This window comes from Psammomys obesus, unplaced genomic scaffold, assembly GCF_907164565.1.
Source record: "Psammomys obesus unplaced genomic scaffold, mPsaObe1.curated_primary_1811, whole genome shotgun sequence".
Classification (NCBI taxonomy): domain Eukaryota; kingdom Metazoa; phylum Chordata; class Mammalia; order Rodentia; family Muridae; genus Psammomys; species Psammomys obesus.
Genome location: NW_026592636.1, coordinates 3,771,725 through 3,786,498, shown reverse-complemented (window position 1 = coordinate 3,786,498; position 14,774 = coordinate 3,771,725). Strand labels below are relative to the sequence as shown.

The 14,774-nt window shown below is 50.4% G+C and overlaps 1 protein-coding gene across 1 annotated transcript; it reads left to right on the top strand.

Annotated features, from left to right (window-relative positions):
• The first annotated feature begins 2,151 nt into the window (after window positions 1–2,151).
• Window positions 2,152–13,936, top strand: Ankrd13d (ankyrin repeat domain 13D). The gene is made up of 15 exons (XM_055614642.1): window positions 2,152–2,404; window positions 2,962–3,097; window positions 3,201–3,325; window positions 4,047–4,092; window positions 4,175–4,318; window positions 4,547–4,736; window positions 10,550–10,616; window positions 10,996–11,077; window positions 11,284–11,345; window positions 11,434–11,564; window positions 12,530–12,687; window positions 12,793–12,909; window positions 12,988–13,151; window positions 13,232–13,323; window positions 13,566–13,936. The coding sequence occupies exons 1-15, from the start codon at window positions 2,315–2,317 to the stop codon at window positions 13,777–13,779; spliced, it is 1,818 nt and encodes a 605-aa protein (XP_055470617.1). The 5' UTR covers window positions 2,152–2,314; the 3' UTR covers window positions 13,780–13,936.
• Window positions 13,937–14,774: the final 838 nt, after the last annotated feature.

The following is a 14,774-nucleotide window of genomic DNA, read 5'->3' as shown; positions in this document are numbered from 1 at the left end:
TGGTTCTGGGCGGTTAGTAGGGGCTATCCCCAAACTCACCATGTAGCCAAGGATAGCCTTGAACTCATTCTCCTGCTTCCACTCCCAAGTGTTTGCTATCGTGTCTGTCTAATTCTTAAGTTTCAGGGCAGGCTGAGGTCATGAGATCCTGTTCATGAATAAAACTACAAGAAGTAGGGAGACAAGGCTATTGCTTCTGTCCAGATAAGATGTTCTGGTAATGGTGACAGTGAAGGAAGAAGTGGAAGAGGCCAGAGAGGAGAAAGTGGCTGAGCAGTGGAACAGGCTAGGCCACACATAGGGTTGAAAAGTAGCTGGTCAAACATGGAGCATATGACGTTAGTCAAGAGGTCCAGAGGTCCTGAGTTCAGTTCCCAGAAACCACAGGGTGGCTCACAACCATCTATAATGAGATCTGGTGCCCTCTTCTGGCGTGCAGGAGTACATGCAGGCAGAACACTCTGTAATAAATATATTTTTAAAAAAGACGAAAAGGTGAGACAGCCCAGAGCACTGCTGGTCTTGGGGGAGGAAGGGAAGGTGTAGGAAGGTGGATTTCGCTTCTGATACTGCAATGGGTCAGCATGGAATACCCAAGACCAGAGGTGTTCTAGAGGTGGCATCAGGGAGAATGGGAGCAGGCAAGCTGCCAGCCAGGAGAGGCCCGCATGGACAAGAGGGTCACTGTCAGAGAAATAGGGGCTGATGGAGAAATGCTCAGGCTTCTAGGTTCAGGGTAGAGAGGATATGGGGACATCTCTGAGGAAAGCAGCAGCCAGCAGAGCCCAACTGTAGAGCTCTGGACCTTCAGAAGCCTTTGAGCTCCTTTCAAAGTCCAGACATCACAGATGACCTGAACACACCACTCAAGGTAGGTGGCCTGGGTCCCAGACAGGCCACCTATTCACAGGGTGAAAGGGGGTAAACGTGGCGATCAGGCTGCAGAGATGAGGACATCCTGGGGCAGGAAAGAGCCTCGAGTCCGATGGCCTTTCTCCATCACACTAACTCTTACAGATAGGGAGACAGGGCCACCAAGATCCGATAAAGGCATTTGCTGCCAAACCTGACAATCTTGAGTTCAAGGGAGAGAACCAATTCTTAAAAGTTGTTTTTTGACTTCCACACTCATAGGCACCCACACACAAGAATGAATGGATAGTTAATCAAGTGTAAATTTAAAAAATAGAGAAACAGGATAGTGGCTCAGGTTTGGAAAGTCTGGTTTACTACCTTAGCACCCAGCAAGACCGGAATCAGAGACCCCAATGATAGGGCTCAAGAGAACCAGGGGCCGGAACTAAGCTGACTGCCTGAACCCTAGATCCTGTGTGCGTGGAAGTGCTGGCCTGATTTCGAAACTCTTCCTTCCCTGTTGGCAGCAAAATGCAGCCTCTGCAAATGGGACCCATGTGGTGGCCGGTCTCCCACCAGGAAAGCTCTGGTTATTGCCTGAGCTTGTGTTCCCAACCCCAGTATTCCTGTTGGCTGATTCCAGTGCTCTGGAGGGTTCCCTACTCATGGTGTGATATCATCCAGGCATCAGGGCCAGGCAGATGATACTTGGGAAAGAAGCTTTGACTGGTCAGCGTTAGGGGCTGCTGATGGATGCCCATCTCTGGAAGCTAAGCGCCTGGCCTGGGAGGGCAAGATTTCCCACCTCACCCGCATACAAAAGGCCAGTCGGTGCCGGCGGAACCCAGGAGTGGGCTGGGTAGAAGGCCACGTTGTGGGCGAGGGTCTGCAAGAGCAACAGACCCGGGCCCATTGCATACGTATGTGCCAGGGTCCAGCCCCCGCGCTACCGAGCCTCCTAGCTCCCTTCGCGGCCCTTTCCTCCGCTTTCAGACCGCTAGAAAAGGGGTCTGCCTAGGACCTGGGGCGCCCCCTGCGGGCACGGGTGGAGCTGCAGCTAGGCCCCGCCCTCCGTAACGCCCCCTACCGACCCTTGCGGCTAGGAAACGAGGTTCTGGCTGTTCCCGGGGCGCGTGTGGTTGCTCTGGAGACTGGACAGCACCCCACACACACTCAGCCCGCCCCAGCGCGCAGGCCTGCAGTGGTTGCCATGGCTGCGGGAGGTGAGGGGGCGCGGAGCTCGACGCCCCGCCCTAGCCCTGTGTAGCCCCGCCCTCAGGGCCCCCGCCCCGCCCTCCCTGCCGCCCTCGCTCTCGCCGCCGCGGCTCCCTGCTAAGGGTCCGTGGGGCTGCAGCTGGTGCAGCTGAGGTGCGGCTCGCGGCGGAGGCGCGGGGGTCGTGCCCGGCGGAGGCCTAGAAGGGCTGGGCGGTCCACTCGGGATGCGGCGCTGAGGCCCAGCATGGCCGGCCTGGGCCCCACCTTCCCGCTGCACCGGCTAGTCTGGGCGAACCGGCACCGCGAACTGGAGGCCGCACTGCACAGCCGCCAGGTGAGGCCCCGCAGGGGATCCGGTTGGTTCCCCCTGCCAGAGGTGTGGAATCCACCCTGCAGCCCACCTGCCCCTACTGTGCTCCGCAGCCGCCTTCTGACTCCTTAGGTCCAGCCCTATCTGAAGCCCAGGTCCCCTGCCCTCGAGCTTGAGCCTCTATTCAGCTGCATCTTCCTGCAGGGCCTTGCTCTGCTCTCTGCCCACCTCGTATTGCATTGAGCCCTGGCTTCACGCTCATCACCTCTGAGCTAGACTGAGGACGAAAACCATGCTCCCAGTCCTCAGGCCGGTCCAAACTCTTGACATTCTTCACCTGAACCTGCCTCACTAGACTGCCACCAGGCCCCCAACTCTATGGGTAGCAGTCCCTTCCCACTGGCTCTCACTGTCCTGACATCCTCCTGACTCTGACATCCTCCAGTCCACACAGGTCACCCTCTTTCTTCTCACTGACCTGGTTACTCTCATTTCCTATCGCAACTCCAGCCCTTTTCAGTCCAGTGACCTCCTTGCTTTGGCTCTCTCTTGCCTTGTGTTGAGTGTCCCATCTCCCTCAGCACGACATTGAACAGGAGGATCCCCGAGGGCGGACCCCCCTGGAGCTGGCTGTGTCCTTGGGGAACCTGGAGTCTGTGAGAGTCCTCCTTCGACATAATGCCAACGTGGGCAGGGAGAGCCACCAGGGCTGGGCAGGTACTACACAGGGCAGAGACTAGCATCCAGGTTGGTGGGTGGGAGTAAGTTAGGCAGGCATGGGGCCCCTGGGAGGGCTTCCCCAGCAGTCCTTGGCCTCCAGTTCTGCAGGAGGCAGTCAGCACTGGGGACCCTGAGATGGTGCAGCTGGTGCTCCAGTATCGGGATTTCCAGAGGGCCACGCAGAGGTTGGCTGGCATCCCAGAACTGCTCAACAAACTCCGTCAGGTATGGTAGGGCATCGGACAGAAGTGGGGTGTCAAAGCCGGGCCACCCTGGTCCCTGCATTAGGCCTGGCTTTGGAAGGATATCTAGGCTGTGCAGTGTGCTTTCTCACCATCTGTGTCTTGACCTCTGCCAAGGTTCAAGTAAGACATAGAGGATCCCGTGCCCAAGCAGATGAGATTTGGGGTCTCTGGAAGGAAGACTTTGACCAGCACTGAGGGTCCCTGATGTCAGGAATCTCTTGGGCAGAATGGTAGGCCTTGAGCCTCCAAGAGAATGTAAACTTCCAGAAGGATCACTGAGTAGACATGGCCTGGACCCTGCAGTGCCTACTTCTATGTACTCCATCCTAAGAATGCAAAGGACAGAGGCACAGTTGTGCTTCCTCACATCAGGGAAAGTCCGGAAGAGTCATTGTCCCCATTAGAGCGATCAGGACTCAGAGGCACAGAAAAGACAGAGGCCTTGGAGAGGCCCCCAGTGGGTTGTGGGCCATCTTGAGACTGGCACCAGGCCCCCAGTGCTCATAGTTGAAGACCAATTTAGGTTCTACTTGGGCCCTTTCCTTGGCATGGTTTGTTTGGAGTGGGAGTCTAGCTAGGCCACAACACTGAAACACAAATTTGTGGGAACCCAAAGAATAGTGGTGAACTGTTAGCCCCAAAGCCTACTAAACTGTGACACCAGGCCACAGGCCCTAACAGGCAGCTCTGATCTTTCTTAGGCCCCTGATTTCTACGTGGAAATGAAATGGGAGTTTACCAGCTGGGGTGAGTAGGGACCAATCAGCTGCCAAAGACTTGGAGTGGGCCACTTGGGGAAGACCCCCATTGACTTTGAGACTCCTTGCAGTACCCCTAGTGTCCAAGATGTGCCCGAGCGATGTGTACCGAGTGTGGAAGCAGGGTGAGAGCCTGCGGGTGGACACTAGTCTCTTGGGCTTTGAGCACATGACCTGGCAGCGTGGCCGGAGGAGCTTCATCTTCAGGGGTCAGGGTGAGCGCTGGGGTATTTGCTTCAGGGAAAAGTGTGCCGGCACCGTCAGACTCTCCAGTGACTTGTGAGGGTGATAGCCTTCTATTTCTGTACCTTCTGAAAGCTGAGGGTGGAGGGGTATCTGGGGGCCGAGGATGTATCTACTTAGCAGCAATTGGCTGAAGATGGCATGCCGGTAGGGCCCACCACTGATATGTCGCCCTCCTGTGACACCCTGGTGGCTGACAGAGGCGGGAGCCTTGGTGATGGAAGTGGACCATGATCGGCAGGTGGTGCACACAGAGACACTAGGCCCAGCTCTGCGCGAACCAGAAGCGCTGCTGGCTGCCATGCGGCCCAGCGAGGAGCACGTGGCCAGCCGTCTCACCTCTCCTATCGTCTCCACCCACCTGGACACTCGCAATGTGGCCTTTGAGAGGTCAGTTGGGGCCCAGTACACCATGGGTGAGGATGGAGAAGAGATAGAAAAACCCACATTTGTTAAAAGTTAGGGTCGTACTGTGTAGCCCAGGCTGGTCTTGAACCAGAAACTCTCTTGCCTCCAATCATGCATGCTGGGATTACAGGTGTATGGCATCATGGTCAGTGTAAACCACCACTAATAAGAGCAGAACTACCCTAAGGGTTCCTGACACCTATGGGAGGCTGATCCCGTATCACTAGGGGCTGCTTAGATTGGGGAGCAGGGGTTACTGTGGCTTTTATTAACAAATATTTGCCATCACCACACTTCTTGAACACTTCCTTGTCTCAAGCAGTAAGCCTTTAGCTGCAGTCATCCGTGTGGCACTAAGAACCCACTGATCCAGTCTCTGTTGCACAGATCTCCCTGTTTGGAATTTGCACATGAGTGCAATTTGAAATATGCTGCTTTTTGTGTGTTTCTTTTACTTTATGATGTTCTTAAGGTTCACCCAAACTGTAGCTATAGCTTGTAAATCTTCATGTGTTTTTAAGGCTGAATGCATTGTAAGAACAAACATATCTGGCTGCAGAGATGGCTCAGAGGTTAAGAGCACTGTCTGCTCTTCCAGAGGTCCTGAGTTCAATTCCCAGCAACCACATGGTAGCTCACAACCATCTATAATGACATCTGGTGCCCTCTTCTGGCCTGCTGGCTCACATACAGGCAGAATACTGTATTAAAAAAAAAAAAAAAGAACAAATTGCTTTTTAAAATTATTTATTTATTATGTATACAATATCTGCATGTATGCTTTCACATCAGAAGAGGGCGCCAGATCTCATTATAGATGGTTGTAAGCCACCATGTGGGTACAAGGAACTGAACCAGTCCCTTGCAAAAGCAGAGGTCGAATGCCCTTAACTTCGAAGCCTTCTCTCCAGTGCTCATAATTACTCTTTCCTTCTTTTTTAAATTTTTTTTTTAATGTGAGTGTCCTCAATTTGCATGCCAGAAGAGGGCATCAGATCATATGATAGATGAATGTAAGCCACCATGTGGTTGCTGGGAATTGAACTCAGGACCTCTAGGAAGAACACTTAACCACTGCTCTTAACTGCTGAGCCACCTCTCCAGGCCCTCTTTCTTTCCTTCCTTCCTTCCTTCCTTCCTTCCTTCCTTCCTTCCTTCCTTCCTTCCTTCCTTCCTTCCTTCGTCTTTTTCTCTTTCTTTTTTTTTCTCTTTATTTATTTTTTTATTTCTCTTTATTTATTTTTTTCCTCTTTTTTAATTTCTTGTTTTGTTTTGAGACAGTGTTTCTCTCTGTAATGAGCCCTGGCTGTCCTAGACTGGCCTTGTAGACCAGGCTGGACTCGAACTCAGAGATCCGCCTGCCTCTGCCTCCCTGAGTGCTGGGATCACAGGTGTGTGCTACCTCACTCGGCTCTCTATTTCTTTATTTACATAATTACATCAATTATACTTTTGGGTTTTGTCTGCTGTTTGCCTATTAGGAATAATCATACTATATACTTTTATACAAGTTTTGTGTGGACGTGTGTTTTCATTTCTCCTGGATTTCATTTCTCTAGCCTTTGAGAGGAACTGCTGGGTTATGTAACAACCCAGTATTTTTTGTTTGATGAAATGCCACACTGTTACCAAAGGACACCAACCGGTTTACACTGGTAGCAGCAGGTATGATGGGCCCAGTTTCTCCACATTCTCACTAGTGCTCCTTATTGGTTGTCCTTTGATTTTTGTAGTCCAGCTAGGCTTATGGTTGGGATGTGGCACCTCATAGTGGTTTTGATTGGCATTTCTCTGGTGACTAAGGATGCTGAGCATGTTTTCATGTGCAAATTGGGTCATTTTATTCATTTTTATTTTTTTTGACAAACGACTATTCCAACTCTTTAGTGACTATGTCTGAGTCAGGTTCTCTTTCTCTTATTGAATTCTTTTTCTTTCTTCTTTTTTTTTTTTTTCTTCTTCTTATTTTTGGTTTGTCAAGACAGAGTTTCTCTGTGTAGCCCTGGCTGCCTTGGAACTCACTCTGTAGAACTCACTCTGTGGCCTCAGACTCAGAGATCTGCCTGTCTCTGCCTCCTGAGTGCTGGGATTGAAAGTGTATGCCACACCACACCTGGTGCCAGCTCGCCACACCTGGCACCCCCTTGCCACACTTGGCTTCCTTTACTGTCTTAATACTCTTGCTTTGTAGTAATTTTTTTGTACTTTTTTTTTTTAACTTTATCTATTTTGTGTTTGTGTGTCTAAGTGTGTGTACGTGACATGCATTCCATGTCATATATGGAAGCTAGGGGACAATGCTTGGGATTTGTTGGTGCTCTCCTTCCACCACCTGGTGATCAGGTTTGGTGGCAGCAGATGGTTTTACCCAGTGAGCCACTTTGTCAGCTCTGCTTTTGTTTGTTTGATTGATACAGGGTCTCGCTATGTAGCTGTGGCTGTCCTGGCGCTCACTCTGTAGACCAGGCTGGCCTCGAACTCACAGAGATCCGCCTGCCTCTGCCTCCCAAGTGCTAGGATTAAAGGTGTGTGCCACCACCACCTGGCTATTTCATGAATTTTTGAAAAAATTTAGATTGATGTGTTTTATTTTATGTGAGAGCATTTTGCTTGCATGTATGTGTGAATCACATGTGTGCCTAGTACCCATGACAGTAGGGACAGGGAGTTGGAGCCCCTGGAACTAGAATTAAGGATGGTTGTAAACTGCCATGTGTGTGCTGGGAATGGAAGAGGGGTCCTCTAAAAGAGAAACATGTGCTCATAACCACTGAGCCATCTCTCCAACCTCTCATTCTTAAAATTTGCATTTGTTCATTATAAATATAAAAATACAATTCCATATTGGTCACATATACTGGAACAATGCTGTACTCAACTAGATACTTAGCAAACTTCCTATTTTTAAAAAAGATTTTATTTGTATGACTGCTTGCCTATATGTGTGTGCACCATATGTGTGCACTTGAGGAGGCCACAAGGAGGCGTCAGAGCTTTGGGAGCTGGGATAGGAGGCTTTATAATGGTACCAGGGTCCAAATTCTTGCCCTGTAATAGAGTTAGAAGTGCTCTTACCACTGAGCCATCTCTCTAGCCCCAATATTTTTACTATATAAAATCATATCTATAAATATAGTTTTTCTTGTTCCTTTTCAATATAGAATCTTTATTTGTTTTGTTTGCCTAGGTTTTCCAGCTAGGACTTCCAGTACAATGTTAATTAGAAGAGGCAGGAGCCTTGGTGTTTCATTACCTAATACTAATTATGAGGTTTCAGGGATACTCTTTATCAACAAAAAAATTTTGCTTCAATTTCTAATTTGTTGAGGTCTTTTTTTTTTTTTTTTTTTAATGAAAAAGTGTTGGATTTGTTCAGTGCCTCATTGATATGACCATGTGTTTTTTTGGTATTTTTTTTTTAAAGTAATCTTTTGGGGGTAAGGGTTATAGTTCAATAATAAATGTGTGCTTAGCACTTGGAAGACCCTGGATTTGATCCCTGTTGCTACCTTGTCTTAGTGTTCTATCGCTATGAAGAGACACTGTGACCACTGCAGCCCCTAAAATAGGAAGCATTTAATTGGGGGCTGGCTTACAGTTTTAGAGGTTTAGTCCATTATCATCATGGCAGGGAGCATGGCCACAGCCTGGCGCTGGAATAGTAGCAGAGAGTGACATCCTGATTTGCAAGCAGAGAGATTGGTCCTGGTGTGGGCTTTTGAAACCTTAAAGCCCACCCCAGTGACACACTTCCTCCAACAAGGCCACACCTCTTAATCCTTCTCAATAGTACCACTCCCTGATGACTAAGCATTCATATACGTATGAGCCTCTGGTGGTCATTCTTATTCAAACCAGCACACAGCTAAAGATTTCTGTTCGTATGACTTACTACATCAGTTGATTCTTTTGGTATTGAACCAACCTTGCATTCCTGGGATAGTGTTACTTGACTGTGGTATAGAGTTCTTTCTCTCTGTTACTAGATTCTGTTGGCTAATAATTTGCAGAGGATTCTGTCTATATATTTAAAAGAAATCTTGGTCTATGGCCAGCCTGCTTTCCTCTCTTACTTCTTTTTCTTCCTCTCCGTAACCAGATCTTTACTCCTTTATAGGTTCCTTTTTCTTCCACCCTTCTCTACCCTTTTTCCTCTTCCCTTGCAGCCCCCTAACACTAGATATGAGAGAGAGAAAAACAGAGAGGAAAGGGGGTGACATTATTGTTTAGACTACTTTTGCCTGATTAGGGACATCAAGCTCCTTAGGGCAAGTTTGATCTTCACAATTAGGATAGCTAAATTTTCTTTCTTTCTTTCTTTTTTTCTTTTCTCTCTCTCTCTCTCTCTCTCTCTCTCTCTCTCTTTCTTTTTTTGCACATGACTATTTAACAAACCACAAACATCCAACAACCCACCCCTACTCTCAGGACCCTAGTGTTTATATACTCTCCGAAAAGTCCCCAGAATTCCAAACATCACACAATCACAGAAACTATCTGCAAAATCATGCCTCTGCTAAAGCATGAAGCAAATAATAGTCAGCTTCTGTGAAGCTGCTCCGTATTCCCACACCTGGAATTAAAATGAAAACATATTCTTATAATTTCTGGTTGTTGTTTTTGTTCAAGATTTATTTACTTATTATTTATACAGTGTTCTGCCTGCACGCCAGAAGAGGGCACCAGCTCTCACTATAGATGTTTGTGAGCCACCATGTGGTTGCTGGGAATTGAACTCAGGACCTTTGGAAGAGCAGCCAGTGTTATTGACCTCTGAGTCATCTTTCCAGCCCATTTCTGTTTTTTTTTTTTTGTTGTTGTTGTTGCTGTTGTTGTTGTTGTTTTATTTCTAATTTTTTTCGGTGTTTTTGTAAAGAAATCAAAATTACAAAATTCACAGTACATCTGTCTTTTTCTGCACTGGCGGTAAAACGCAGGGCTTTCACGCCCAGCACGCAAGCACTCTGCTGCTGAGGTGCGTCCAGAATCTGCAGTTTACTTTTCATGTCTGTATCTGTTTTGATATGAGGCAAAATTTGATAGCATGGGTTGAAAAGCATTACCTCATCATTCCTTTTGTAGAAAAGCTGGTAAATGCCTGCTACTAACTCTTTTAGTGGTTGGTAGAATCTTACAGCAAGCCATCAGTCCTGTACTTTTCTCTCAGGGAAGATGATGATGAAGAGAAAAAAAAAATAATCTCCAGACTTGTTGTAGATACCTTATTTAGATTTATTTCTTATATTTTTGTGTGTATGTGTGCACACTTGGGAGCCAGAGGCAGAGGATCTCTGAGTTCAAGACCAGCCTGTTCTACATAGCCAGTTCCAAGACAGCTAGGGCTACGCAAGAGAGACCCTGTCTCAAACAACAATGAGAAATACACAAGAACAAAATCATCCTAGACATCCTCTCAATAATCAATGTTTTACATTCACGCACAGTTTTTAGCTGAAGCCCAACACCATCATTATACCTAGTAAAATAAATAAATAAATATTTTTTAAAAAAAGAATTAAGAGCCAGGCAGGCTTTGCACGCCTTTAATCTCAGCACTAGGGAGGCAGAGGCAGGCCAATCCCTGAGCTACACAGAGAAACTCTGTCTCAGAAAACAAAACAAGTTGCCTTTTGGTCCTTGGCCCTTGTGCAAATGTTCTAGCTGTCTATTCCTAGTCCAGACTCCTGCATGTGTCACCGTGGGAAGGGACCCTGGCAGTTGGGTAGCCAGCTTGGTGAAGGGACTTTTGCTGTGTAATGGGGGTACGGGCCCTCACGGATCCTGTCCTATTGCAGGAACAAATGTGGCATCTGGGGATGGCGGTCTGAGAAAATGGAGACCGTCAGTGGCTACGAGGCCAAGGTAGGAGGGGCTGCCTGGCTATCAGACTTAGGGATAGCCTTGTGAGGCCCAAGCTCCTTCACCTCTTCGCACTGTGGAGGGAGAGATGGGATAGTTTTCACACCGGAAGCCTGACCAACCAAAGAGAATTTCTACGGCCCAGAGTCCGGCTGACCCCTCCCTCCCTAGGCTCTGAGATGAACTAATGGGTGGTTGTCTGTTTTGTTTTTCTTGGCTCTCTAACTACATGTACCCATTGGTGACGCCTGGGGTTCGGACCCTGCCACCTGCTCTGCTGTGGGAAGAGTCTGTGTGTCTCTGGGAACAGGAGGACTGGGATCCTGGGCTGATGAGGCAGGCTCTGAACCCCAAGTTCCCCATGTCTTGCCCTGATCCCCAGGTGTACAGTGCCACCAATGTGGAGCTGGTGACACGCACAAGGACAGAGCACCTCTCTGATCAGGACAAGTTAAGGAACAAAGGTAAACCCAGGTGCGACTGCCGACTGCCTGCCGCCCAGTCATCCTGTGGTCTGGTGCCAGGGCTCAGCAGGCCCAGGCAGGGTGGAAGGACTCCCTCTTCCTGCCTGAACCCTCTCCCACCCAGCGGGAGGCTCCCAGGCAGAAAGCTTCTGAACACAGGCTGGGAAGTGACCCAGAGGTCCCTCATGGTTCCTCCCTCTTCTCAGCGGGGAAGACTCCTTTCCAGTCCTTCCTGGGGATGGCACAGCAGCACGCCTCCCACAGCGGGGTGAGCTTGGCTTCCCGGGACAAGCCTGGCTGGGTGGGGCACTCTCTGGTCATATGGAGGGCTAAATCCTGCCCTGGGGTCTGCTCAGGCTCCTGTGCAGCAAGCAGCCAGCCCCACCAACCCCACAGCCATTTCTGCCGAGGAGTACTTTGACCCCAGCTTCAGCCTGGAGTCAAGAAACATTGGGCGCCCCGTGGAGATGTCCAGCAAAGTACAGAGGTGAGGTCTGGGGGCAGGTGGGGGTTCCATCAGGAGACCTTGAACATGGCAGAGTCCTGCCACTCATGGAGTGTGTCACAGTGAGGGGTACGCTCACCCAGTAGGGCTTCTCTCTGGACTGTGCTCCAGAGGGTGGGAGCCATGTCTCTCTTAGCCAGGCTCTGAGAACCTAGCATGCACCTGGCCCAGGGAGCTGGTCATACTCGGTTGCTATCACCAGTGTATTTGCTTTTGCTTGCTTGTTTTAGCTTTATGATACAGGGTCCCATTTTGTAGCCCTGGCTTGGAGCCCTTTACGTAGCTCAGGCTAGGCTCCAACTCAAAACAATCCAAGTAGTGGGATTACACCATTCCTGGCTGGTTTTTCTGTTCAACTCAGTGAGCGTGTGCCAGGGACAGAGCATGACAGAGTGGGAAGGGCCCACAGCTCTGCTGTTCACTGGCTTATATCACAAGGAAATAATCTTCCCTTCTGGTAGTCTGTTTTCTTCTCCAGAAAAGCAGAAAGTCAGCCCGATGTGCATGGTCACAGTGAAGATGCCTTGTAGCAGGTCTACGCACCTTGCCTTGCAGCCTCCTGTGCCTCTGCACAGACATTATTGGAGACGGGACTTAAACCCCAGAGTTCCCAACTCCTGGGCTGTGCTCGACACTCAGACACAGCACTTTTGTGCGTGTGTGTCCAGCACAGTCAAGTGGACAGTGCTGGCTAGTGTTGGACAAAGACCAGGCTATGGACAAGGCCCAGAGAGAAGCCAACAGGGTGGCCACTGCCCCTCCTCATGCAGATCAAAAGAACGGCACGAAGCCATCATCAGCACCAGACAGGCCAGGGGCTGGGACTGCTCAGCCTTTACAGGGGGCGGCAGTCAGGAGCTGAATGGGGGGAAGGCACCACAGGCAGGGGACTAGAAAGGGTAGAGGCACCAAGGTCCCTGACCCACTTCCTATGGTTGGCTGGCTAGGTTCAAGGCAACACTGTGGCTCAGTGAGGAGCACCCACTGTCCTTGGGTGACCAGGTGACACCCATCATTGACCTCATGGCCATCAGCAATGCTCATTTTGCCAAGCTGCGGGATTTTATCACTCTGCGCCTCCCACCAGGCTTCCCTGTCAAGATCGGTGAGAGGGCAACCAAGGGGTAACCAGGACTTGGGTGTGACTCCTTCCTCGGGTTTAGGGTTACTGTCGGGTGCAAGCAGCTCAAGCCTGGCTCTCTCCTCTCAGAGATTCCCCTCTTCCATGTGCTCAATGCCCGCATCACCTTCAGTAACCTGTGTGGCTGTGATGAGCCTGTGAGCTCAGTGTGGATCCCCACGCCCAGTTCTGCCATTTCTGCTTCAGGTATGGCTGTAGCTACAGGAGACATGGGTGGCAGGTCAGCCTTGGGGCTGACTGTGACCTCTCTGCTGCCCCGCCCAGGAAGCCCTTTTCCATGTGAGGTGGATCCCACTGTGTTCGAGGTGCCTGAGGGGTATAGCGTGCTAGGTGCTGAGCGCAATGAGCCCCTTCGAGATGAGGATGACGACCTGCTGCAGTTTGCCATTCAGCAGAGCCTGCTTGAGGCTGGCACGGAGGCAGAGCAGGTGGGATGCAGAGGGAAAGTGGGTCATGGCCTCCTTAGCCACAGGCCTGAGGTGACAGTTCTGGGCTCTGGCTACCGCAGGTGACTGTGTGGGAAGCTCTGACCAACACGAGGCCCGGCATACACCCGCCTCCCCAAGTCACGGTGTTTGAAGAGCAGCTTCAGCTGGAGCAGTGAGTCCCCAGGAACTGTGTGTGGGTCCTTGGCTGACTGTCGGTAGGTGGGAAGCCCGGGAGATCTGATCCAGGGGCTCCGTACCTTCACTTGACAAAACGCTGCTCACCATGAGGAGTGTGAAGGGCCAGAGAGGGCCTGCTTGTCTCTGTCCCTGACACCTTGTGCTCAAAATTACATGCTTTTGGCCTCTCTCCAAGCCTTCTCACTGATCTGCTCTCCTTTAACCCTCACCTTGAAGGGCCCTCCAGGAAAGCCTACAGCTGTCCACAGAGTCCAGGGGTCAAGAGTCTCCTCAGAGGACACCTCCATCCCCGGCACCCCCAAGCTTTGAGGAGCAGCTTCGCCTGGCCCTGGAGTTGTCTTCGAGGGAACAGGAGGAACTGGAGCGACGTGGTCAGCAGGAGGAAGAAGATTTGCAGCGGATCCTGCAGCTGTCACTCACAGAACACTGAGCTGCCTGGCCCTGGGAAGGCTCTCCGGGGTCCTTCCTTCTGCTTGCTTTTGTAATTTATTTATTTATAAACTGTCTGCTGCTGTGCTTGGGGTCTGGGGTCCTGGAGGTAGGCTGTCCGTAAGACCAAGGTGGAAATAAAGAAAACATCGGCAGTAGGCTTGCTGTCCTCCGTGGGCTGGAACCAAGGGCACACTGGATGGGGTACTGTATTTCCATAGCTGTTAAATAAGACCATCCTCTCATAGAGCAGGCGTTCTTCGTTCTTGGAGGTTCTGAGATCTCCCTGCATGCTACCCCAACCCCAGGTAGTTCTGCCTGCCGCCCATGTGGCTCTTCCCACAGTGTTGTCCATTCGCCTGCTGGGGAGAGGAAAAAGACTGGGTCTTCCAAGCTCCCACCCCCCTCTCTGCAGCTCAGTTTCAAATATTTTCTACCAGAGTGAAACTCTAAGGGGCTCAGCCCTTCCTGGTCATCACTACTGTGGACCTGAGAGGTCTGTATGATTTGGGGACTATTGCTAAGACCCAACCTCATTTCCTCAGAAGCTTGCTGGTCTCTGGTCTCTGGTCTCCCAGATCGCCTCAGAGTGGAGGAATGAAGACCAAGCAGAAAGGAGAACAAGTTTGGAATGGGATGGTAGATTTAAGACCCAGTGCCTCCTCGCAACCCCATGGTGGCGCGTGTCTTCAATCCCAGCACTTGGTATATCTTTGTGACCTCCAGGCCATCTGGTCTACATCGTGAGTTCCAGGCCTGCCAGAGCTCCATAGTGAGACCCTGTCAAAAAAAAAAAAAAAAAAAAGACCTATTGTCCTTGCTCCTTCATTCCCAGGAGCCAGAGCGTAAAACAAACAGTGGAGGCCCAAAACTACTCACTCAGGTGATCTTCCTGGGTGCAGCACGGGCGACCAAAGCCGGGAGAGAAAGTGAGAGCTGGGCTCCTCACCTGAGCCCCGCCCTCGGCCCCGCCTTCTACCACGCCTCCAGCGAGGA